The sequence below is a fragment of the Stegostoma tigrinum genome, chromosome 18 (assembly GCF_030684315.1).
Source record: "Stegostoma tigrinum isolate sSteTig4 chromosome 18, sSteTig4.hap1, whole genome shotgun sequence".
NCBI classification, from domain to species: Eukaryota; Metazoa; Chordata; class Chondrichthyes; order Orectolobiformes; family Stegostomatidae; genus Stegostoma; species Stegostoma tigrinum.
The window spans coordinates 40925431-40950935 of NC_081371.1; the positions used below are offsets into that span (position 1 = coordinate 40925431).

A 25505-nucleotide genomic window follows, 5' to 3' on the forward strand; every position below is an offset into this window, starting at 1 on the left:
CCTCAATAAAGGGTTTGGGATGTTGCACCCCTTATCACGACGAAACGTGTGAGTGGCATCGTTTAATTAGAGTTGGCCTTGTCGTGTTTAAACATCCTATTAAGTATCCTATTATTGACTGAACAGCAATAAACAGCTGGTGTTATAAATTCAGTCTATGACAGAGCCTGACGTGGAGATGATTGTGAAGGTGAATGTTTTACTATGGTCTTGTGGATGTTGTATCTTTTGGCTTCAAGCTTTAGGAGACAGTGCCATGATAAAGCTGAGCTCTAGGGAGAGGCTGATTTAGCTGGGACTGTTTTCCTTGGACAGTCAGAGACTGCGGGCTGACCTTGTAGAGGTTTATAAAATTATGCAGGGCACAGATAGGGTAAATAGCCAAGGTCCTTTTCTTGGAGTAGGTGTGTCCAAAACTAGAGGGCGTAGCTTTAAGGTGAGAGGGGAAGGATTTATAAGGGGCCCGAGAGGCAACTTCTTCAAGCACACAATGGTACGTGTATGGAATGGGCTGCCAGGGGAGGTGGTGGAGGCTGGTACAATTACAACACTTTAAAAGCCATTTGGATGGGTAAATGAATAGGAAAGACTTTTGACGGATATGTGCCAAATGCTGGCAAATGGGACTAGATTAATTTGGGATATCTGGTTGGCGTGGGTGTGTTGTACCAATGCATTTGCTTCCGTGTTGTACGGCTGTATGACTCTTAAGTGGTTGCAAAGCATTCCATGGATGCCACAAACTGTTCTTGTGTATGCTTGCACTCATTGCTCCCCATACGTTGGAGCTCCTGTTCTCAGAGGACCCAGACTAGAAATATGCTGATATAGAAACAGAAATTAGGAATACACAGCAGGACAGGCTGCATTTATAGGGAGGAAGAGAAACAGAGTTAAGGGGCTAGATTTAATGGAATCCACTGAAGTGGGCTAAATGGTGAGCTGGCCTGCAGAATCTCAGGAAGACCACATTTTCTTTTCCTATCAGCAGGAAAACCCATCCCTTTAAGTCAGCGATAGAATTGGACTGTCACAGGAAACTTATCTGTTAGTTAATTTGGCTCACAAATCCATCACTTAAAGGTAACCAGGATTTAGTGGTGGCTCGAAGACACTCCTGAGTTTGTATGGATTCCCATGCCTCCTGAAGGCTGCCCAGCAAATACTGTTGTGTTTGTCAGTGGTTTCTCTGGGTGGTTCCTTTTTCAAACCCACCTGATATCAATCAAGAGATCCCAGTCCTCTTGTAGGTACTATACTTGTGGCAGCCACTGGGGCTGCTGGAAACTGGAAAGTTGTACGACTGGCAGCTCTTTTCAATAAGTGGGGTTAACATTTACGTTGCTGAGGTTCTCAACTCTAGCCAGTGAAATGGCAAATATTTAATCTAATTGGGCCTTGCCCCATCAGTCCTGCAGGTGATAGGTGGAACTCATGTTGAGACTCCAAATTCAGCCCAGTGCTTCAGGTTGATGACCCTTCATCGGATGCTACATTAATAGTTAAATATTTCCAGCAGTTTCTGTTTCTGTCTAAGGTTTCCAGCATTTGCAGTATTTTACTTCTACAGCAAAGTGCTAAATTTATGCCAGTTGCGTGTCTGTGGACAGGGAGCAAAAGTCCATTCAGTCTGCTTTCAGGAACCTACTAAAGTCAGATTTAAGTACCTTGAGCAGACAACTAACTCCCTTAAATTGGATTTGGAACATATCATTGGCAAGTTGGGTAAAGAATAAAAATAGACATAAATAATAAATTTCCTTTCCTTTTTCCTATAAAAAAATCAGAATACTAATCTACTGAATTTGATTAAGTTTTTTTATCATTAAGTTGTGTCTAGTTTTAAAATTGGACATTTCCACCCCCACTTAATTAGGAAACCAACAACACATTTTTATATGATTTTAACAGACTCCTTAATAACTTAAATACATATCCACATTGAATTAATTGCCTTTTTAAAGAAATATACTGCGGTATTGTAAATGAATAATTGAATGTTCTGATGCTGAACGTTTTATTTTTGTTTCAAACTATTACAATTAGCTAAGCACTTGTCAATTATAATGGAAAAACTGGAGAAACCAATTGGTTCTCAACAAATAGAAAATGTTCTTAATACACTTCCATTACATAAAGCTCCTAGTTCAGAACGATGCTCATCTGGATTTATTTAAAGAAAAAATTGGCACCTTCCTCTGTACCTCTCTTGTTACAGAATTTTAATGAAGCCAGCGGCAAAGGCTACCTACTGGATAAATTGCATAAAGTAATCTCTACTCATTTTTTTAAAAGAACGACAATGTCTATTGATTAAGTTTTAGCTACATGTCACTCAACCACATTTTACATTTATTTAGAGTCTCCATTACTGAAGCACACCACAAGTTACTTTATTCATAAATATCCTTAAAATGTAAAATCTTCCTAAACTTGGTTATTACGTCAGCTTCATCTGGACCATGTGTCAGCAGAGTGCACAGCAAGCAAACTGTATGTACATCAACTAAGTGGTAATTATCTCAAAGTCCATGGGAATACTTCTCTTTACAGTTAAGGGTGACAGCCTTCAGTCAGGTATCCAGGCTCTGTAAATCAAGAGCATCCTCTGATATCAGTCCGGGGGCTTGTCCACAGTTAGTTGACTGCTTGGATGGTCAGCTTCATACTTCTATCGTCCAGGGAGTGGGCCAGGTCCACCCTCTGGTCCAGTGTAAACAGTTTGGGGCATCATGCGAAGTCAGTTGCTGTGCTGCACAAAGATCAGTCATCAGTGAGGACTGACCGTTCAAGTCAGTCCAGGAGTTGGGCCATATTCAGTCATCAGGTCTCATCCATTAATAATCAAAAGGGTTAGGGAGGGGGTGTGCGGGTGTTGGTTGTCAGGGGCCACTGCTGTGGGGTGGAAGCTATGAAAGTCAGTTCTGTGGATTGGAGACAGCATGCTGGGCTTCAGAGGGAATAGTGATGATGAAGGGGAGAGATAATTGACCATGGGACTGAGATGGGTAATCTAGAAGGTGGGAGCACCTGCAGTAGCTGGTTGCAATAACACGACACAACCTAACTATATCTGGCATGTTGACGAGATAGTCCTCAGGCTCAGGAGCTAAAATAGGCAGATGAATGGTTGACTGTTTAGTTGAGAACATGTGGAATTTTGAAGCTGATGGATTGACTTGACTACTGAGAAGGAAATGTGTGCATTTGTGGTTCACCAAGTTTGAGAGATTGAATATGAGACTCACTGTTTGAAGTGTAACAGCTGTTTCCTTCCATCAAGATACTAATAGCAAGTATGCAATGGGGCTAAAAATGGCTGCCAGCACATTAGGAGATGACGAGCTAACTGTTCACTTCTGTGAGGAAGGCTTCACTTTTGAGCAATGTGAAGTCCTTCAAAAGGCAATAGCATTGCACAAGTAACAGTATGATACAGGTGAAAGATGCCTGCAGGCACTGCATGCTGTATGAACACTAATCTGCTTGTTGGACTACATCTGCTGGCTCCAGGCACTCTTTCCCACATCAAGTAGCATCAAGATTCAAACCCACGAATGCCTGTGATGCACAAGCAATGTATCACGGAAAATCCACCCCAGCTGACAAAGTAATCAGCACTTTCCAACTCCCCAAAGCTTGCAAATGATGCAGCAGTTGCTCATTTCAAATCTTGGGCTATAAAACCCTGTGTAGCACCCAAGGTGGCTAATATGTGCAGTGGTATAGTTTTAGAAAGACACTCACTCAGACAGCTGATGCTAGAAAGTGAACATTTATAATATGAGAATGTATTTACAGTGATGTGTCACCCATGCCACCTGTGTGCTCTCGGATGTTTTGGTCTTTCTTTCTCGCCTACTGTCTCAGTGCAGCCCAGACTCCACAGACTGTAATAGAGTGAGCCTGACCTACTGTGGAGTTTAGAGTTTTGATTAGGTGACCCCAAGGCTGTTGTAGCTACAAGTCCCAGACTTGCTACTTGCTGAATGTGTGCATGACTTGCGTGTGCATGACTTGCATGTGCACCCTTCTCGGCCTGAACTCCCACAGGGCCGACTGCAGGAGACATGCTGGACGTGGAAGGCCTAGCCACTTCTAGAGCATCATTAGAGCAAACGTTTGTGGGGCCTGTATAGAGTCGCTTCTCTAGCTGGGTTCATGCTGACACCACCCTGTTTCTTGTGCAGAAGAAGAACCTGGCGTGAAATCACGTTCTCTCATCCCTCTGTCACCTTCTGTTAGCGCTGAGTCCCAATCCCTAAAGCAAAGGGATTCATCCCCATGCCTGTACCGTACAAGCACTGAGTGTGCTGAATCTAGTTCTCCATGGCAGCCTCCAACCTGTGCATGAGGTAGGGGAAAGAGAACAGTCCTCTGAAGTACCTTGTTCATCAGACCCTCCAGGTCCCTGTCTGCAAAGCATAACAAATAAAACTTTCCATTGTCTGGTCGCATCATGTGCAATTCACATGAACTGTGCAGGGCAGCTCCAGATTGATTTGTATAACAGTGATGATCTAAACCACATATTCTATTCAATTAAATCTGATCTCCCTCCATGGGAAAGGCTGAAACATTTAAAAATCTCTTCCAGTGTTCTAAATTTAGTGACTTTTTTTCTTTACTCCTGTTCTCCAAGTTTTTTTTGAAACCCTATATAATTTGTTGCAGAAAATCTGTTTATTCTTTAATATGCGCTGTGGGACATAATTAAGCTAAGAACTAAGCATAATAAAGTTACAACCAAACAGAACAAAAGGACCCAGGCCTCTTATTCCAAATGTGGGTAGTCATAGTTATTTTTATACCTTGTCTCCCAAATAGCAATGAAGAATCTGACCATTTATAAAATAGTTTCAGCTCAACTTCTTGCACTGTGCGACTTGATGAATCAGCAAGTATTGTTTAGGAAGTATTGCCATCAACACGTGACATGGAAAATTGCAAATTAATAAAATGGATTGTTCATCATACACAAAGTAATTTGAAATAGAATTCTGACGAAGAATTAATGGGCTCCAAATGTTCATTCTGCTTTCTGCCCACAAATGTTACCAGATCCGCTGAGTTTCACCAGCAATTTCTGTTTTTGTTTCAGATTTCCAGCAGCTGCAGTTCTTTGTTTTATGAAATGGAGGGAATTATACAAAATGACCTGGAGGCCCCTCTATACCTAGCAATTTGTGGAAGGACAATAAGATGCTAATTATCAATAGTGTATAATGCTATAGAATGTTTAAAGTTTTCAGTTTAGTTTGTATCCTTCATTTGTGAAAGTTGTTAGTCATATTCTAAAATGTAACAGATCAGGCACTTTTGCATTTGATTGGCCAAGGGACAAGGAAGAAACATTACCCAACGTTAAAGAACAACTCCATTTGGAAAAATAAACAACTGATCAACTTACTCAAATGTTTTCAAAGTTGCCAGTCAGGATATAGCAGCTGCCACATTTTGTCAACCTTGCATACGTAGCCATGCTGATTCTTCAGCCAAGCGATTATATATGGTTAGCAATAAAGGTTATAATGTAAAAACAACCAGTCATTACTGATCATCAAATATCCATAAAATGACTGATATTCTGTTGTAAATTTATCCAGTAGATGTCCTTTTAAGGACTTGACCTCACTGGAGCTTGTCCCACTCTGCAAGTAATCCAGCATCTCAAGTCTTGCTAACTCCAAACCATATTTGGGGGAGGAGATAGCCTTCTGGTATAATGTTCTGGGAGCTCGTCATGGTGAAATTTGAATTCAAATTTTAAAAAACCTGGACATAAGAAACTGTTGATGACCATGAAATCATTGCCAACTGTCAGAAAAATCCATCTGGCTCACTAACGTAGTTCAGAAAGAAAATCTACCATCCTTAACTGGTCTGAACTACGTGTGACTCTAAAACCACAGCAATGTGGTTGACTCCCAACTGCATTCTGAAGTGACCCGGTATGCCACTCAGTTCAAGGGAATACATGTAGGCAATAAGTACTGGCCAGCCAGTGATGCCCATGTCCCATGAATGAATTTTAAAAGAAAATCCCTAATCCTTCCTGGTCCTTGCCTTCCCTTCTGCTCATGTTTCCTCTTGGCCACAGTGTCCACCTCTGCTGCTTGGCCTGAACCTCAGTTCCATTGTCAGTTCTAAGGAAGGGTCACTGGACCTGAAACATTAACACTGATTTTTCTTCACAAATGCTGCCAAACCAGCTGAGCTTTTCCAGCAATTTCTGTTTTTGTTTCTGATTTACACTATCCACAGTCCTTTTGGTTTTTATAAGACAAATAGTATGTTGGTCTTCATAGCGACAGGATTCAAGTACAGGAGCAGCTATGTATTGCTGCAGTTGTACAGGGCCTAGGTGAGACCACATCTGGTGTATTGTGCACAGTTTTGGCATCCTTATCTGAGGAAGCTACGGAGGGAGTGTGACTAAGTTTACCAGTCTGATTCCTGAGATGGAGGAGAGTCGTAAAAAGAGACAATGGACTAGTTAGGACATTATTCACTATAATTTAGATGAAAAAAGAGGATCTTATAGAAACCTGTGAAAGTCTTACATGTCTCGACACACAGTAACTGTAGGAATGATGTTCCTGATGACTAGAGAGTACAGTGGCCACACTCTAAGGATATGGGTTAGGACTGAGATGAGGAGAAATATATCTTCATCTAGACCCTGTGAAATTCTCTGCCACAGGAAGCGGTTGAGACCATAACATCGAATGCTTTCAAGGAGTTACATGTAATTCCAAGGGTTAAACGTATCAAAGGGTAAGGGGGGAAATCAGGAACAAGGTACTGAGTTGGCTGCTCAGCCACTATTGTATTGACTGATGGAAGAGTTTTGAGCCTCAATGGACTTGGGTACATAGAACATAGAACATCACAGCACAGTACAGGCCCTTCGGCCCCGATGTTGTGCCGACTTGTTATACCAATCTGAAGCCCATCGAACCTACACTATTCCATGTACGTCCATATGCTTGTCCAATGACGACTTAAATGTACCTAAAGTTGGCGAATCTACTACTGTTGCAGGCAAAGCGTTCCATTCCCTTACTACTCTGAGTAAAGAAACTACCTCGGACATCTGTCCTATATCTTTCACCCCTCAATTTAAAGCTATGCCCCCTTGTGCTCGCTGTCACCATCCTAGAAAAAAGGCTCTACTTTCCAAGACTTACTGTTTTCAGTTAAAAAAATCTCAAAAACCTATGTTTATCAGATTCATATAAATGTACCAAACATGGTGAAGTGTAAATTTTCAGCAAAGTATCAATTTAATAGTGGTATAAGTTGTCACTGATTATGTCTGACTTCTTTTCTCATAGATTTGTATTTCTGCTTGTTCTTTAAAGTCTCTTCTCTCTTCTGTTCATATCTCCATTCTCAATGACAGGACACCCAATTGCTATTTAGCTTTTTTCCATTAATTCCAGAAATGTGAATATTCCTAGAAGTGGGAATGCTAAAATTTGTTGTCCATCCCTAATTTCCCTTAAGAAGGTAATGGTGAGCTGTTTTCTTGAACTGCTGTAGGTACATCCATATTGTTGTTTGAAATGGAATTCCAAGTTGATGACCCAGCTACATTGAAGGAGCAGCAACATAAATTGAGGTGAAGATTGTGTGGCTTGGAAAGGAACTTGGCAGGTGATGCTGTTCCCATGCATCTGCTCTCCTTGCTGTTCTACATAATAGAGGTTGTCTGGGTTTTGCTGCATTTGGATATGGACTGCTTCAGTTTCGGAGGAGTTGCAAATGATGCTGTACATTGTGCAATCATCAGTGATCATCCCCACCTCTGGAATTATGGTGAAGCAACTAAAAATGATTAGGATTAGGACAGTATCCTTAGGGATTCCTCCAGTGATGTCATGTGACATCCCTGTTAGGCAGTAAAGGCCCAGATAGGAGTTTTTCAAGAGCTGCGTTCCCCGGTATCATAATCATTTGACCATAACTCCTTGATGCAGCCATATACAACTTTTAGAATGTGTAATGCTGTCAATTTGGCAACTTTGGTTAAGTTATATTGCTGTTTTTGCAAAGTGGCTTTGAAATCAATTGATGGTATGGCCTGATCGTGAAAGATAATCTGAGAAAATTTCAATATTCTGTAGTTTAGCAGAATCATCCTTAAAAATAGAGTGTGTTTTTTTTCTGACTTACTGCTCTTCCTCACTCTTGTCCCCAGGTTATTCAACGACACACTGAAATAGCTCTCCATAAGTTACTTGAGAAAAGAATGATGTTTTGATGCCTTGCAGAACAAACCAATTATTTTGATTTGTTAGGACTGTACTGTGGAAACTAATTTAAGTCATTTGCTGTTTTCTACATCTTGTTTTGCATGTAATTTTCATATAATGATTTTATATTTTGTTTGTCTTCTACAAAAATGCTTGTAAAATTACATATATAGTTTGAACTGTTTTGAATTTGCCAAACGTTTCCTATCACTCATTGGCAATAATTATCCTGAAAATTTATGTGAAGGTAATTTTATGGTAATAAAATGTTCCAAATAATTATTTCTTAACTAGAAATATTAGAAAACTACTGCCATGGATATGGTAACGTAACATTTAATATGTGTTTTTTGATTTACTTATAAATACTGAATACTATGAAATAATCCCATTTTAGTGAATCTCAGTGAGACAGTATGTTTAAAGTGACAAGGGACTGTTTAAATCTTTTCCATATCCAATCTGTAGCTAAAGACTTTTCACAAATGTACTGTCCCAAAATATAAGTACTGTAAGCTATATTTTGTTGTGCCTTATTTGACTAAATGTAACAGAGCTGGCAAAATAGATAGGAACGCATGTCTGCAAAAACGTACTTGACCTCTACCAAATCAAATAGCTTAAGTAACAAGCTTTTAGCCAAAACTATGTCTTATTATCTGTATGGGGTATACTAACTACATATTGCAACAATTGTACTCTGACAGGTATGTTTATGATATTAGTTGGAACAATGCCAGTTGATCACATGGTTATAATTCAACTTAAATGTGTGCCTTTTTTCCTTTTTTCAGATGTCAGACAGTTTAATACAAGGTTATTATGACAGATACATGCCCCGAATGAAAGAGTTGGAAGCGTTTAACCTGGTAAGCTTTGGGGAATAGACATAAAAGAATTTGCACATGAGAAGCAAAGGAAGTATGCTGATGTTTCCAGCATCACTGCCCTAAACACTGTTGGCCTGACAGTGCAGTCAAAACAAAACTTTGTCGCGATAGCAATAGTTTTCTAACATAAAGATCTGCAACACACTAAATATTTTCGATAAGAAGATTCCCTTTTAAGCACAGTCAAGGGCAGATTTGGAGAGTCTTTTTAATATCTTCTGACTAATAGAGTTAAGTATCCTTCAACAAAAATTTCAGCTGTCCGTTCAAACAAGACACTGTCACTTATTTGTAGGCTATTAGTGTGTTGACTGGTTTCTGGGTTTGCATCAGCCTGTACTTTTGGAATGAGTGGTTGCTCCCTTTGTTGACTGTAGAGGTCATAAGTCAAAAGAATTTGGATCCACTCGAGCTAGTTGAAATTGAGGGTGGCACAAATTTGTACTTTGGTCTAAAATGTTCATTCCATTGAAGACACAATAGGCACTGAGGATAAAGAACATTCTAGTGCCGGAGTATACCAGTGTAAATTTGCGTGGTGCTGACAGTGTGCCAAAAGTGGGAAAGTTAGGATATTGTTTCATCTACCAGCACTGACATCTGTAATATTAACCAGAACAAAAAGATCAAACAAAACATTTTTTAAAAATTTACTACTAATACAGATTATGTCCACCTCAGGAAGGACATACTAGCCCTGGAGCATGTCCAGCGGAGATTCACGCAGATGATCCCTGGAATGGTAGGATTAACGTATGATGAACAGCTAAGGATCCTGGGATTGTACTCATTGGAGTTTAGAAGGTTGAGGGGAGATCTAATAGAAACTTACAAGATATTGTATGGTTTAGAAGGGGTGGACGCTAGGAAGTTGTTTCCGTTAGGTGGGGAGACTTGGACCCGTGGGCACAGCCTTAAAATTAGAGGGGGTAAATTTAAAACTGAAATGAGATGACATTTCTTCAGCCAGAGAGTGGTGGGCTTGCAGAATTCATTGCTGTAGAGTGCAGTGGAGGCCAGGACGTTGGATGCCTTCAAGGCAGAGATCGACAGATTCTTGATCTCAAAAGGAATCAAGGGCTACGGGGAGAGCACAGGAAAGTGGAGTTGAAATGCCCATCAGCCATGATTTAAATGGCGGAATTGACTGGATGGGCCGAATGGCCTTACTTCCACTCCTATGTCTTATGGTCTTATAAGAGAAGAAATGGATAATCGAGCTAAATTTGCAATTACTCTGATAATTAATGCTGCAGAGACACCTTGTTCAGCTTGCTGCCTAGAAACGTACTGTGAAGATTTAAGGCGTATTTGTAAGTATAATGTTGTTGGGTGTACGTGTAATTAAAGAGATAATCATTTCAGTCTGAGATAACAAGGTGTAGAGCTGGATGAACACAGCAGGCCAAGCAGCATCTTAGGAGCAGGAAAGCTGATGTTTCAGGCCTAGACCCATCATCAGAAATGGGGGAGGGGAAGCGGGTTCTGAAATAAATAGGGAGAGAGGGGGAGGCAGATCGAAAATGGATAGAGGAGAAGATAGGTGGAGAGGAGACAGACAAGTTAAAGAGGCGAGGATGGAGACGTAAAGGTGAGTGTAGCTGGGGAGGTAGGGAGGGGATAGGTCAGTCCAGGGAGGACGGACAGTTCAAGGGGGTGGGATGAGTTTAGTAGGTATGAAATGGGGCTGTGGCTTGAGGTGGGAGGCGGGGATAGGTGAGAGGAAGGACAGGTTAGGGAGGCGGGGACGAGCTGGGCTGGTTTTGGGATACAGTGGGGGGAGGGGACGAGCTGGGCGGGTTTTGGGATGCGCTAGGGTGGGGGAGATTTTGAAGCTTGTGAAATCCACATTTTAACACCACTTCCAGGACAGCGAACACCATCGCTGCTGAAGCCACCGCCTCTCTTTCGGAGACCAACACCACAGACACTACCGTCACTGCTGCTGCCACTGCCTACCCAGCTCTGCTGACCGCCGACGCCGCTCCGCCCATCACGGACATGGTCGCAACTCCGCCCACTGCCAATGGAAGTCCACCCACCGCTGACGCCGACGCAACCCCATCCAGAGCGGACGCCGGCGCAACCCCGCCCACCACTGCTGACACAACCCCGCCCACCACCGACGCCAACATCGTTCCACCCACAGCCAGCAGCTGCGGAGGAGACAGCAACACTGAGCTCTGCCAAGTCCTCACCATCACCCAGACCTCCCGCTTACTGAGGACGAACGGTCAGTCCTTAGTGACGGGCTCACCTTTGTCGCCCTCCCCACACACATCAACGAATATTGGTCACGTTGGGACATTGCGCAGTTTTTCCACCACCTTTGCCTTCACGCGTACTTCTTCAACCGTGAGCCTAACCCTCCCTGTACTGACCACTTCTCCCACCTCCAACACAAGCCCTCCTCCTAGACACCAACCCTCTTCATCTCCAAGTGACATCGAGACATCAATCGCCTCAAACTCTCCACCCCCTCACCCACTGCAACCTTTCCCCTGCAGAATGTGCAGCCCTCTGCTGCAATCCCAACCTTACCAGAAAACCTGCAGACAAGGGAGGCGCAGTTGTAGTATGGCACACTGACTTCGACATTGCCGATGCCAGATGCCAGCTCTCTGACCTATCCTCCTGTCGCCCCCTGGATCATGAGGGGGAGGGGGAGCAGCCCCAAGTTATGGTCCACATTGGCACCAGTGACATAGGTAGGAAGAGAGATGGGGATTTAAGGCAGGAATTCAGGGAGCTAGGATGGAAGCTTAGAGCTAGGACGAACAGTTGTCTCTAGTTTGTTGCCTGTGCCACGTGCTAGTGAGGCGAGGAATAGGGAGAGAGAGGAGTTGAACACGTGGCTACAGGGATGGTGCAGGAGGGAGGGTTTTGGATTCTTGGATAATTGGGGCTCTTTCTGGGGTAGGTGGGACCTCTACAAGCAGGATGGTCTTCACCTGAACCAGATGGGTACCGATATCCTGGGGGGGAAATTTGCTAAGGCTATTTGGGTGGGTTTAAACGAATTCAGCAGGGGGATGGGAACCAAAATTGTAGTTCGAGTATAGAAAAGGTTGAGAGTAGGGAGGTCCAAAATAAAGTTTCAGGGACGCAAGATCGCACCGGCAAGCAAGAAGTTGGTTTGAAGTGTGTCTACTTCAACGCCAGGAGCGTCCGGAATAAGGTGGGTGAACTTGCAGCATGGGTTGGTACCTGGGACTTCGATGTTGTGGCCATTTCGGAGACATGGATGGAGCAGGAACAGGAAGGGTTGTTGCAGGTTCCGGGATTTAAATGTTTCAGTAAGAACAGAGAAGATGGTAAAAGAGGGGGAGGTGTGGCATTGTTGGTAAAGGACAGTATTACAGTTGCAGAAAGGATGTTTGGGGACTCATCAACTGAGATAGTATGGGCTGAGGTTAGAAACAGGAAAGCAGAGGTCACCCTGCTGGGAGTTTTCTATTGGCCTCCGAATAGTTCCAGATATGTCGAGGAAAGGATAGCAAAGATGATTCTCGATAGGAGTGAGAGAGACAGGGTAGTTGTCATGGGGGACTTCAACTTTCCAGATATTGATTGGGAACACTATAGTTCGAGTACTATAGATGGGTCAGTTTTTGTCCAGTGTGTGCAGGAGGGCTTCCTGACACAGTATGTACATAGGCCAACAAGGGGCGAAGCCACATTAGATTTGGTACTGGGTAATGAGCCCGGCCAGGTGTTAGATTTGGAAGTAGGTGAGCACTTTGGTGATAGCGATCACAATTCTGTTATGTTTACTTTAGTGATGGAAAGGGACAGGTGTATACCACTGGGCAAGAGTTATAGCTGGGGGAAAGGCAATTACGATGAGATTAGGCAAGATTTAGGGACCATAGGATGGGGAAGGAAACTGCAGGGGATGGGTAAATTAGAAATGTGGAGCCTATTCAAGGAAAAGCTCCTGTGTGTCCTAGATAAGTATGTACCTGTCAGGCAGGGAGGAAGCGGTAGAGCATGGGAGCTGTGGTTTACGAAGGAAATGGAATCGCTGGTCAAGAGGAAGAAGGCGGCTTATGTTACGGTGAGATGTGAACGCTCAGTTAGGGCGGTTGAGGGCTACGAGGTAGCCAGGAAAGACCTAAAGAGAGAGCTCAGAAGAGCCAGGAGGAGACATGAGAAGTTGTTGGCAGATAGCATCAGGGTAAACCCTAAGGCTTTCTATAGGTATTTAAGGAATAGAAGAATGATGAAAGTAAGATTAGGGCCAGTCAAGGATAGTAGTGGGAAGTGGTGTGTGGAGTCAGTGGAGATAGGGGAAGCACTAAATGAATATTTTTCGACAGTATTCACTCTAGAAAACGACAATGTTGTCGAGGAGAATACTGAGATATGGGCTACTAGACTAGGTGGGATTGAGGTTCACAAGGAAGAGGTATTAGAAATTCTACAGTGTGTGAAGATAGATAAGCCCCCTGGGCCAGATGGGATTTATCCTCGGATCCTCTGGGAAGCCAGGGAGGAAGTTGGCATTGATCTTTAACTCGTCATTTTCTACAGAAATAGTGCCAGACAACTGGAGGAAAGCAAATGTGGTTCCCCTGTTCAAGAAGGGGAGTAGAGACAACCCTGGTAATTATAGACCAGTGAACCTTACCTCAGTTGTTGGTAAAGTGTTGGAAAAGGTTATAAGAAATAGGATTTATAATCATCTAGAAAAGAATAAAGTGATTAGGGATAGTGAGCACGGTTTTGTGAAAGGTAGGTCGTGCCTCACACACCTTATTGAGATCTTTGAGAAGGTGACCAAACAGGTAGATGAGAGTAAACCGGTTGATGTGGTGTATATGGATTTCAGCAAGGCGTTCGATAAGGTTCCCCACAGTAGGCTATTGTACAAAATGCGGAGGAATGGGATTGTGGGAGATATAGCAGTTTGGATCGGAAATTGGCTTGCTGAAAGAAGACAGAGGGTGGTAGTTGATGGGAAATGTTCATCCTCGAGACAGTTACTAGTGGTGTACCACAAGGGTCGGTGTTGGGTCCACTGCTGTTTAGTCATTTTTATAAAAGACCTGGATGAGGGCGTAGAAGAATGGGTTAGTAAATTTGCAGACGACACTAAGGTCAGTGGAGTTGTGGTAGTGACGAAGGATGCTGTAGGTTGCAGAGAGACATAGATAAGCTGCAGAGCTGGGCTGAGAGGTGGCAAATGGAGTTTAATGCGGACATGTGTGAGGTGATGCACTTTGGTAGGAGTAACTGGAGGGCAAAGTACTGGGCTAATGGTAAGATTCTTGATAGTGTAGATGAGCAGAGAGATCTCGGTGTCCATGTACACAGATCCTTGAAAGTTGCCATCCAGGTTGACAGGGCTGTTAAGAAGGCATACAGTGTTTCAGATTTTATTAATAGAGGGATCAAGTTCTGGAACCAAGAGGTTATGGTGAAGCTGTACAAAACCCTGGTGCGGCCGCACTTGGAGTATTGTGTAGTTCTGGTCACCGCATTATAAGAAGGATGTGGAAGCTTTGGAAAGGGTGCAGAGGAGATTTACCAGGATGTTGCCTGGTATTGAGGGAAGGTCTTACGAGGAAAGGCTGAGGGACTTGAGGCTGTTTTCGTTAGAGAGAAGAAGGTTGAGAGGTGACTTAATTGAGACATTTAAAATAATCAGAAGGTTAGATAGGGTGGATAGGGAGATCCTTTTTCCTAGGATGGTGACGGCGAGCACAAGGGGGCATACTTTAAATTGAGGGGTGAAAGATATAGGACAGTTGTCAGAGGTAGTTTCTTTACTCAGAGAGTAGTAAGGGAATGGAACACTTTGCCTGCAACGGTAGTAGATTCGCCAACTTTAAGTACATTTATCATTGGACAAGCATATGGATGTACCAGTGTAGGTTAGATGGGCTTGAGATTGGTATGACAGGTCAGTACAACATCGAGGGCCGAAGGGCCTGTACTGTGCTGTTATGTTCTATGACCCTGCTGCCAACCACCAAAACATCATCGCCCAGACTATCCACAAGCTCATCACTTCAGGTGACCACCGCCCGCAGCCTCAAACCTCATTGTTCCCAACCCCGCACCGCCTGCTTCTATCTCCTTCCCAAAATTCACAACCCTGCCTGTCCTGGTCGCCCCATTGTCTCTGCCTGCTCCTGATCCACCAAATTCATCTCCACCTATCTGGACTCCATTTTCTCCCCCTTAGTCCAGGAACTCCCTACCTGCGTCAGTGACACCACCCACACCCTCCACCTCCTCCAGAACTTCCAATTCCCTGGTTGCCAACACCTCATTTTTACTATCGGCGGCCAGTCCCTATACGCCTGCATGGCCCATACAGATGGCCCAAAGGCCCTCCGCTTCTTCCTGTCCCGCAGGCCTGACCAGTCCCCCTCCACTGACACTCTCATCCGCTTCGCCGAACTCGTCCTCACCCTCAACAATTTCTCTTTCAATTCCTCCCACTTCCTATGGACCAAGTGGGTGGCCATGGGCACCCGCATGGACCCAAACTGTGTCTGCCTCTTTGCAGGCAACATGGAACAGTCCCTCTTCCGTACCTACACTGGCCCTTACCCCAACCTCTTCCTCTGTTACATTGATTACGGTATTGGCGCCGCCTCATGCTCCCACGAGGAGCTCGAACAGTTCATCCACTTCACCAATACTTTCTATTTCACCTGGACCATCTCCAGTACCTCCCCCACATTCCTGGACACCTTTGTCTCCATCTCAGGCAACCACCTAGAAACTGATATTCGTTTCAAGCCCACTGACTCCCTCAGCTACCTGGAATACACCTTGTGTCACCCACCTTCCTGCAAAAATGCCATCCCCTATTCCCAATTCCTTCGCCTCCGCCGCATCTGCTCCCCAGATGAGGCATTCCACTTCTGTACGTCTCATCTCCTCGTTTTTCAAGGACCGCAACTTCCCCCCTGCAATGGTCGAGAACGTCCTCGACCGTGTCTCCCACATTTCCCGCAACTCATTCCTCACGCCCCATCCCGGAAATAACAACCAAAAAAAATCCCCCTCGTCCTCACATACCACCCCACCAACTTCCGGATCCAACACATCATCCTCTGACACTTCTGCCATCTGCAATCCGACCCCAACACCAAAGACATTTTTCCCTCCCCGCCTTGTCTGCTTTCCGGAGAGACCGCTCTCTCCGTGACTCCCTTGTCTGCTCCACACACCCCTCCAGCTCCACCACACCCGGCAACTTCCCCTGCAACTGCAGGAAGTACTACACCTGCCCCAATGCCTCCTCCCTCACCTCCGTCCCAGGCCCCAAGAAGACTTTCCACATCAAGCAGAGGTTCACCTGCGCATCTGCCAATGTAGTATACTGCATCCACTGTACCCGTTGTGGCCTCCTCTACTTCGGGGAAACCAAGCGAAGGCTTGGGAACCGCTTTGCAGAACACCTCTGCTCGGTTCACAACAAACAGCTGCACCTCTCTGTCACAAATCATTTCAACTCCCCCTCCCATTCCTCAGATGACATGTCTATCCTGAGCTTCCTGCAGTGCCACAACGATGCCCCCGAAGGTTGCAGGAACAGCAATTGATAATTCCACTTGGAACCCTGCAGCCCAATGGTATCAATGTGGACTTCACAAGCTTCAAAATCTCCCTTTCCCCAGCCGCGTCCCAAAATCAGCCCATTTTGTCCCTGCCTCCCTAACCTGCTCTTCCTCTCACCTATCCCCTCCTCCACCTCAAGCTGTACCCCCATTTCCTACCTACTAAGCTCATCCTGCCCCCTTGACCTGTCCGTCCTCCCCGGACTGACCTATCTCCTCCCTACCTCCCCACCTACGCTCACCTTTACTGGCTCCATCCCCCTGTCTTTAACTTGTCTGTCTCCTCTCCACCTATCTTCTCCTCGATCCATCTTTGATCTGCCTCCCCCTCTCTCCCTATTTATTTCAGGACCCTCTTCCCCTCCCCCATTTCAGATGAAGGGTCTAGGCCCGAAACGTCAGCTTTCCTGCTCCTAAGATGCTGCTTGGCCTACTGTCTTCATCCAGCTCCACACCTTGTTATCTCGGATTCTCCAGCATCTACAGTTCCTATTATCTCTGAACCCTTTCAATGTGCATTATTTTAGATCTCTTGCAATATAGTCAGGCTTAATATAATTCAGAACTCTAAATTAGAAATATTTTAGCTAAAAATGTAGTGAAGTCAATATTGCGATGAGAAAAATGGGTGGCAGAATTTGGCTCCTACATTAACGGGAGATGGTGGCATTGTGGTATATCACGGGATTAGATATTGAGAGATCCAGGCTAACACTCTGGCATTTTGATGAAAAACTAAAATGTCAACTTTCCTGCTCCCCTGATGCTGCCTGGCCTGCTGTGCTTCTGCAGCTCCATACTGTGTTATATGTAATACTGTGGCTACATGGCTTCAAATCCTACCATGGTAACTGCAGAATTTAAATTCAGTTAATAAATCTGGAATATGAAAGCTGGTCTCAATAGTGAAGATTATGAAACTATCATTTGATTGTTGTCGAATCCATCTGGTTCACTGATGTCCTTTAGAGAAGGAATTTGCCTTACTTAGCTGAGCCAGTAATGCAGTTTGGCTGACTCCTTAGCAATCCAGCAAGTTCAAGGGCAATTAACGATGCACAACAAACGAAGGCCTTGCCTGTCATGCCCACATCTCATGAAAAAGGTTTTTAAAGTTAAGCATTTAAAAATTCAGTGACATTTGGATTTATTAATATTTGCTGCTATATAAGGATATATTTCTTGCATTTCATCCTGAAATTTTCAGCCACGGTGAACAAACCGTAAATTCATCCAGAACTTGTAATGTCCAGTTCTTGTCCTTGGAAGCTCTGACCCGCTGGAGTTTGATGAACAGAGTAATAAACTATATTACATTTCCGTTTGTCTATCTGAAAACAGTCCCAATCGGAAATATTGATATTCAGACATTGTTGCTAGTGAGAAGGGAGCACATCAACAGCTATGCTACAATGACTGTGTGCACATGTATTTGAAATTTTGTTGGCAATCAATTTCAGGAGTCCAACAAAGAGCATACTGTGTCTCTGGGTAAGACATGCTGTGTCTTTACATTCCAGTATTTTGTTAACCAGAGGAAGAAGTCATTTTTTCATTTAGTGTTTTGGCATATTTATGTATAATATACATAATTAACTTCTATGAAGGCCGACTTGATGCTAAAATATCTTGGAACTTCAGAATATTATATTGACATAAGAATCTATATCATAAGAGCAAAAGTTGTGAACCTCCGTGAAAAATACTTCTATTAAGTACAATTAGCGACAGCTGTTTAAATATATTAATAATTAAAACTATTGACTACATTATTCAACTTGGATATCTGATAAACTGACACTTATGAGCCACTTAAATCGACGACTGGAACTGTTGTGTACATCTTTCTTTCAGCTGAAGGTAGCCTTATCCCCTTGTATAGAGGGTTTGATTCTTTTGGACCGGCTTTGCTACCTCAAAGAACAGGTACCGCTGTCTCTCACTGGGTGGTGTATGTGGGGTACTTCATTTTGCCAAAGATTTCATGCCTGCAATGTAATTATGGAGATTTTCAGAAAATGCTTTATTTCTTTAAATTGGTCTGTGTAGTTTTGCATTCTTTAAAACGTATGGCTAACAGATGTTCTTTATATTTGATATAGTTACATTTGTTCATCTCACTTAATAAAAAAACTGGTATTTAAAATACGGCTATAAGACAGAAGACAGTATGTAGTCCAACTGACAGATATATTTTACAATGGTGGGGTAAAAATAGAATAAAATGGTGAAATTACAGTACCTTGATTGCTGTGAATTACCTGTATTAGTTACAATAAATTATCTACACGTGGTAACTACTGTAATTATAATATGATTTTATCATTATGTTCAAGAGTGCAAATACAGGGACACACATGTATTCAATGTAAAAGGACATGTGTTTTGTTGAAGCTTTATTTTAATGAACCATCTGAAATGTTTCTTTAACTTGTGTCTTTTGCAGGAAAATGTAGCATGGTCAGCTTTAGTACAGCTGTTCGACCCCCTGAAGTCCCCGAGATGTTATGCGGTAATTGGCGTGAAGAAGTCACACTGCTCCAAGTCCACATACCATAATTTTGATAACAAGTTTTGATTTCAAGTTTTTTACTTTATCCATTACTGTACAATCTAAATTTATGATTTTAGGAAGTGTGAGGTTTCCAGTTTTACGTTACATTTTTATGCCATTAAATACAATTTTTGCACACATAAGATATTGAATAAATGAAGAATTTGAGAGGAGAAGTCATTATTGTATTTTACATTTTCTGACAACACTAGTTCAAGTGAAAGAATATAATCTTTTTAAAAAAGGGCACTCAACTTTTCCCAAGATGAAAAATAAAGATTTTAGTTTTGAAACAGCCACCTTATATGGGACTCTTCATTATATTTTTGCAGAAATACTTTGTTGTTCTTTCGTAATTGAAAATTAATTCACATCTACTTACATGCATGTTTGTTCCATAACTTAAATTACATTGAATAAATGTTGATTGAGAGTCCAGTTGAACTTGGTTAGCTAAACAACTAGTGTGCAATTCAAAATAATGCCAACAGCGCAGGTTTCAAATCACATTCTAGCTGAGGTAGACTTTCCCTCATCAACTCTCTCCTTATCCGATGTATGTTTACCTTTGTTTGAGATTCCTCTTGTGGACTGAAGTTTGTTGCTCTCCAGCTTGTCTGCTATGGAATTTGTATGCTTTATGATTGTTTTTCACAGATAATTCTGTGGGATTTTTAATTGAGTTAGTGCATAGTTATATTACCTACAATAACATTATCCCGAGTTGGTTCCAAACTTGATCTTTCAGAAAATTGTCACAGAAGCGCTTCACAAATACCTCTTCCAATTTGTCAATTTGATATGTTTGTACAAATAGTTAGACCCTTATAATCATTACACCGTCCAATTCTTTCTGTCCAACAACGAAAGAAGAGGAACTTGCAATGTAGAGAGGCATTTGAATTGACGGGTAGAGGTGCATTGGGGGCCCAGCTAGATAAGCACATGAGAGTGCAAGGTTTAAGAGATTATGTTCAAGAAATGTGGTTTGAGATTCATGTGGATAATAGGTACAGTTGTGGAACTGTTTGATCAAATGGCCTACTTCTGTGTTGTGAATACTAAGTAATACAGTGAAGCTTAGAACATAGAACATTACAGCACAGTACAGGCCCTTCGGCCCTCGATATTGTGCCGACCTGTCATACCAATCTGAAGCCCATCTAACCTACACTATTCCATGTACATCCATATGCTTGTCCAATGATGACTTAAATGTACTTAAAGTTGGCGAATCTACTACCGTTGCAGGCAAAGTGTTCCATTCCCTTACTACTCTCTGAGTAAAGAAACTACCTCTGACATCTGTCCTATATCTTTCACCCCTCAATTTAAAGCTATGCCCCATCGTGCTCACCGTCACCATCCTAGGAAAAAAGCTCTCCCTATTCACCCTCTCTAACCCTCTGATTATTTTATATGTCTCAATTAAGTCACCTCTCAACCTTCTTCTCTTGAACGAAAACAGCCTCAAGGCCCTCAGCCTTTCCTTGTAAGACCTTCCCTCCATACCAGGCAACATCCTAGTAAATCTCCTCTGCACCCTTTCCAAAGCTTCCACATCCTTCTTATAATGCAGTGACCAGAACTGTACGCAATACTCCAAGTGCGGCCGCACCAGAGTTTTGTACAGCTGCAGCATAACCTCTTGGTTCCGGAACTCGATCCCTCTATTAATAAAAGCTAAAACACTGTATGCCTTCTAAACAGCCCTGTCAACCTGGGTGGCAACTTTCAAGGATCTGTGTACATGGACACCGAGATCTCTCTGCTCATCTGCACTACCAAGAATCTTACCATTAGCCCAGTACTTTGCCATCTGGTTACTCCTACCAAAGTGCATCACCTCACACTTGTCTGCATTAAACTCCATTTGCCACCTCTCAGCCCAGCTCTACGGCTTATCTATGTCTCTCTGCAACCTACAGCATCCTTCGTCACTATCCACAACTCCACCGACCTTAGTGTCGTCTGCAAATTTACTAATGCATCCTTCTATGCCCTCATCCAGGTCATTTATAAAAATGACAAACAGCAGTGGACCCAACACCGACCCTTGTGGTACACCACGAGTAACTGGTCTCCACAATGAACATTTCCCATCAACCACCACCCTCTGTCTTCTTTCAGCAAGCCAATTTCCGATCCAAACAGCTATATCTCCCACAGGGTTTACCCTGATCCTATCCGTCAACAACTTCGCATGTCTCCTCCTGGCTCTTCTAAGCTCTCTCTTTAGGTCTTTCCTGGCTACCTCGTAGCCCTCAAGCACCCCAACTGAGCCTTCACATCGCATGGAAACATAAGCCGCCTTCTTCCTCTTGACCAGAGATTCCACTTCCTTTGTAAACCACGGCTCCCGCGCCAAATACCTTCCTCCCTGCCTGACAGGTACATACTTATCTAGGACACACAGGAGCTTTTCCTTGAATAGGCTCCACATTTCTAATGTACCCATCCCCTGCAGTTTCCTTCCCCATCCTATGGTCCCTAAATCTTGCCTAATCTCATCGTAATTGCCTTTCCCCCAGCTATAACTCTTGCCCAGTGGTATACACCTGTCCCTTTCCATCACTAAAGTAAACATAACAGAATTGTGATCGCTATCACCAAAGTGCTCACCTACTTCCAAATCTAACACCTGGCCGGGCTCATTACCCAGTACCAAATCTAATGTGGCTTCGCCCCTTGTTGGCCTATGTACATACTGTGTCAGGAAGCCCTCCTGCACACACTGGACAAAAACTGACCCATCTATAGTACTCGAACTATAGTGTTCCCAATCAATATCTGGAAAGTTGAAGTCCCCCATGACAACTACCCTGTCTCTCTCACTCCTATCGAGAATCATCTTTGCTATTCTTTCCTCGACATATCTGGAACTATTCGGAGGCCGAGAGAAAACTCCAAACAGGGTGACCTCTCCTTTCCTGTTTCTAACCTCAAACCATAGTACCTCAGTTGACGAGCCCCCAAACACCCTTACTGCAACTGTAATACTGTCCTTGACCAACAATGCCACACCTCCGCCCCTTTTACCATCTTCTGTGTTCTAACTGAAACATCTAAATCCTGGAACCTGCAACAACCATTCCTGTCCCTGCTCTATCCATGTCTCCGAAATGGCCACAACATCGAAGTCTCAGGTACTAACCCATGCTGCAAGTTCACCCACCTTATTCCGGAATCAAGTAGCATATATTGAATCTTGTCTGTCCTATATGTTGTTTGCAGTGATTTAAGGAAGTTGTAGTGATAATGTCACTAGATTAGTAGTCTAGAAATCTAAGCTAATGTTCTGGAAACATGGCTCCAAGTATTCCCATGGAAAATGGTGATATCTGAATTCAGTGAAACATTGTGGCAATATTTGAATTCAATAAAAATCTGGAATAAAAGAAGGTAAACTAATACCATCCATGTCACCATCGTCAGTTGTTGTAACGACCCATCTGATGCACTATTGACATTTTGGGAAGGAAATTCCTTATGGCCTACATGTGACTCAGCCCCACAATAACGTGGTTGACTCTTAAATGCCAATTTGTTTTGGATAATATATGTTGGCCTGATCCATTGATGCCCACACCCTGTGAAGGAATAAAAACAATGTCCTTATGAATTTACTAGCCTGATTCCTTTTTATTAATTTAGTAAAACAAAATGCAAATTGAGAATATGATTCCCAATCTAGCTTTCCAGTCACTGGAATTTGCGCTGACATGGATTTCCATGCGCCTGCAGCTACACTTCAGGAAACAGGGTATGTCAGTTTTTTTAGTTACAGCTGCACCTCCTAGTTTGAACAAGTTGGGAGGCTGCAGAAGAGACCCTGATAAAGCCACAGTTTACCTAGAAAATCATTGTGGTGGGAACAGAAATGGTGAGTAATTATTTACTGTATTACTTTGGAAATTTGGGAATGCCATCACACTATTGGTGATAGTTTGGGAGCCCTGTTGCTGTAAGAGGCAGTAATGAAAGTGGTCCTGTTTGAAGCAATAGAGCAATTTCTGATTAATGTGCCAACTGCTTGTAGAGAGATCTCTATTTGAGTAATTCTGCCATCCAGTTCCATCATACATTGTAAGAATATTGTTCGGAGCTTTAGGAACGTTGTTAGATAAGTAGTTTGAACACAAGCAGGAGTAGGAAGCTTGCAGGGCTGAATGGCCATTTTAGATTATGGCTGATCATCTCCCTCAGTGCCCTTTTCCTGTATTATCCCCCCATTATGAACCAGGCCAGGCTCCCTCAAAATATTTTAAGAGAGTATCCTAGACCTTCACATTTACCTTTGAAGTAAGAAAATGTCAAGTGCTATGTTCTAGATATGATGTGACTGGTCAAACTACTTGATGTTCAGCCAAACACAATTTATTCAAACACTATAGTTAAAATACAAACATAAGAAAGAGGAATTTAGAATAACTTAACTATTTGAAAAACTTAACCGAATAATAGATACAGTACCTATTACTAATTAACTGTTCCAATATAGTAACATCCAATAAACACACCCCTCGGCAAAAAGGCAAATTCAGACACAGGTTTTTATATGCCGTTCTCCAATCCTGAAGGAAGAAGAATCATGAAGAAGGTCAAGAGTGTCGTAGCCAAGAGACGGTTACTGAAGCTACCAACTCTTTCGAAACCCCAAACAGCTTCTGATTAAAATTGAAAAAAAGACTAGAAAGTGTGATCTGTGAGAGCTGGCCACACCCAAGCTGCTTCCAAAACCTAAAGGCCCCACAAGTTGTTTGCTTATATCATCTTCAAGTAGCCAGTTCACCACCTCTGCCTTACAACTTCTCTTCAAATAAAATCTGGTACAAAATAACTTTTTAAAGTGACAGCACTGTCATACCCTTATACTTTGAGTTATTAATATGTAGAAATCTCCAAGGTAGAGAATTCATATCCTCTGAGCAAAGTAATTCCTCCTCATCTGTCTCAGGCTTGCAATTATCCTGAGACTAAAAGACCCCACAGAATCTTTTCCTTTCTCCCTCTTCATCCCAGCCTGACCTGGAAAATCTTTTGACCGGTTGTAGCCAATTTATACACAGCACTGTCCGACAAGCTCAGCAATTGTAACAACTGCTGACGCTGGATTCAGAGATAATGCAGTGTGTAGCTGGAGGAGCACAGCAGGCCAGGCAACATCAGAGGAGCCGGAAAGTTGAAGTTTCGGGTCGGGACCCCATAAGCTAATGTGATAATGTTCAGATCATCAAATTATTGATGTTGCTCACGAAAAATATTGGTCGGAACACTGAGCAGAATCAGCTTGAAAATAATTCCATGAGCTCCTTAATGTCTGCCTGAAATAGCAGATGGACCCTCAATTCAACATTTCATAAGAAAAACAGCGTCTCCCATCGTGCAAAACTTCCTCAGTACTGTACTGAAGTGTTAGCATTCACAGACATTGGGCTGAAGTGTTTGGAGTGGGACTTGAATACAGTCTTTTAATTCAGAGGTAAATGTGCTATCACTGAGTAATATCTACCTCATAATTTCTGCTTAACATTAAACTGGTGTCCCTTCGTGCTGTTTCCACTTAAGGAACTATGTGTTCACAACATATACTAAATTTATAATCTTGGCTATAAGAACAAAGCACAGTGGATGCGGGAAACGTGAAATTTAAAAAAATATTGGCAGTAATCACAGGTCTAGAATCATCTACGGAGAGAGAAAAGGAGTTCAAGTTTCAGGTTGATGACTGAAAGTTCCGAGAGATGTCCTAGGTTTTAAGCAAGGTCAGGGAAAGAGTTAACAAAGTGTGGAGCTGGATGAACACAGCAGGCCAAGCAGCATCTTAGGAGCACAAAAGCTGACGTTTCGGGCCTAGACATTTCATCAGAAAAGGGGGATAGGGAGAGGACTCTGAAATAAATAGGGAGAGAGGAGGAGGTGGATCGAACCGAAAGGTCAGCTTTAGTGCTCCTGAGATGCTGCCTGGCCTGCTGTGTTCATCCAGCTCCACACTTTGTTATCTCGGATTCTCCAGCATCTGCAGTTCCCATTATCTCCAAGGGGAAGAGTTCATGGGAGGGGCTTATAGATTTTGGTGATGATTTTGCTTTCTTTCCCAATTACATCACTTCTAGGCACATTTTATTTCTTACTAGCCCTATTACCATCTCTTCTTGCTATTCACTGTTATTCCTTCTGGCTTTTAATCACTCTGTCTTCCACTGTATCACAGTCCTTCTGTTTC

General features: G+C 42.9%; 1 protein-coding gene across 6 annotated transcripts in view; it reads left to right on the top strand.

Moving 5' to 3' along the window:
- The window catches only part of mettl25 (methyltransferase like 25), a 91639-nt gene extending 72065 nt beyond the window's left edge, over positions 1-19574 (top strand). For 5 of the 6 annotated variants that reach the window (XM_048549060.1, XM_048549061.1, XM_048549063.1 and 2 more), the window contains 3 exons: positions 9053-9127; positions 18580-18651; positions 19172-19574. In XM_048549060.1, the coding sequence (XP_048405017.1) occupies positions 9053-9127; positions 18580-18651; positions 19172-19303 (279 nt within the window). In that variant the 3' untranslated portion in view covers positions 19304-19574. The remainder of the gene's footprint in view (positions 1-9052; positions 9128-18579; positions 18652-19171) is intronic. The other variant, XM_048549062.1, reaches the window with a different exon arrangement.
- The last annotated feature ends 5931 nt before the right edge of the window (positions 19575-25505 follow it).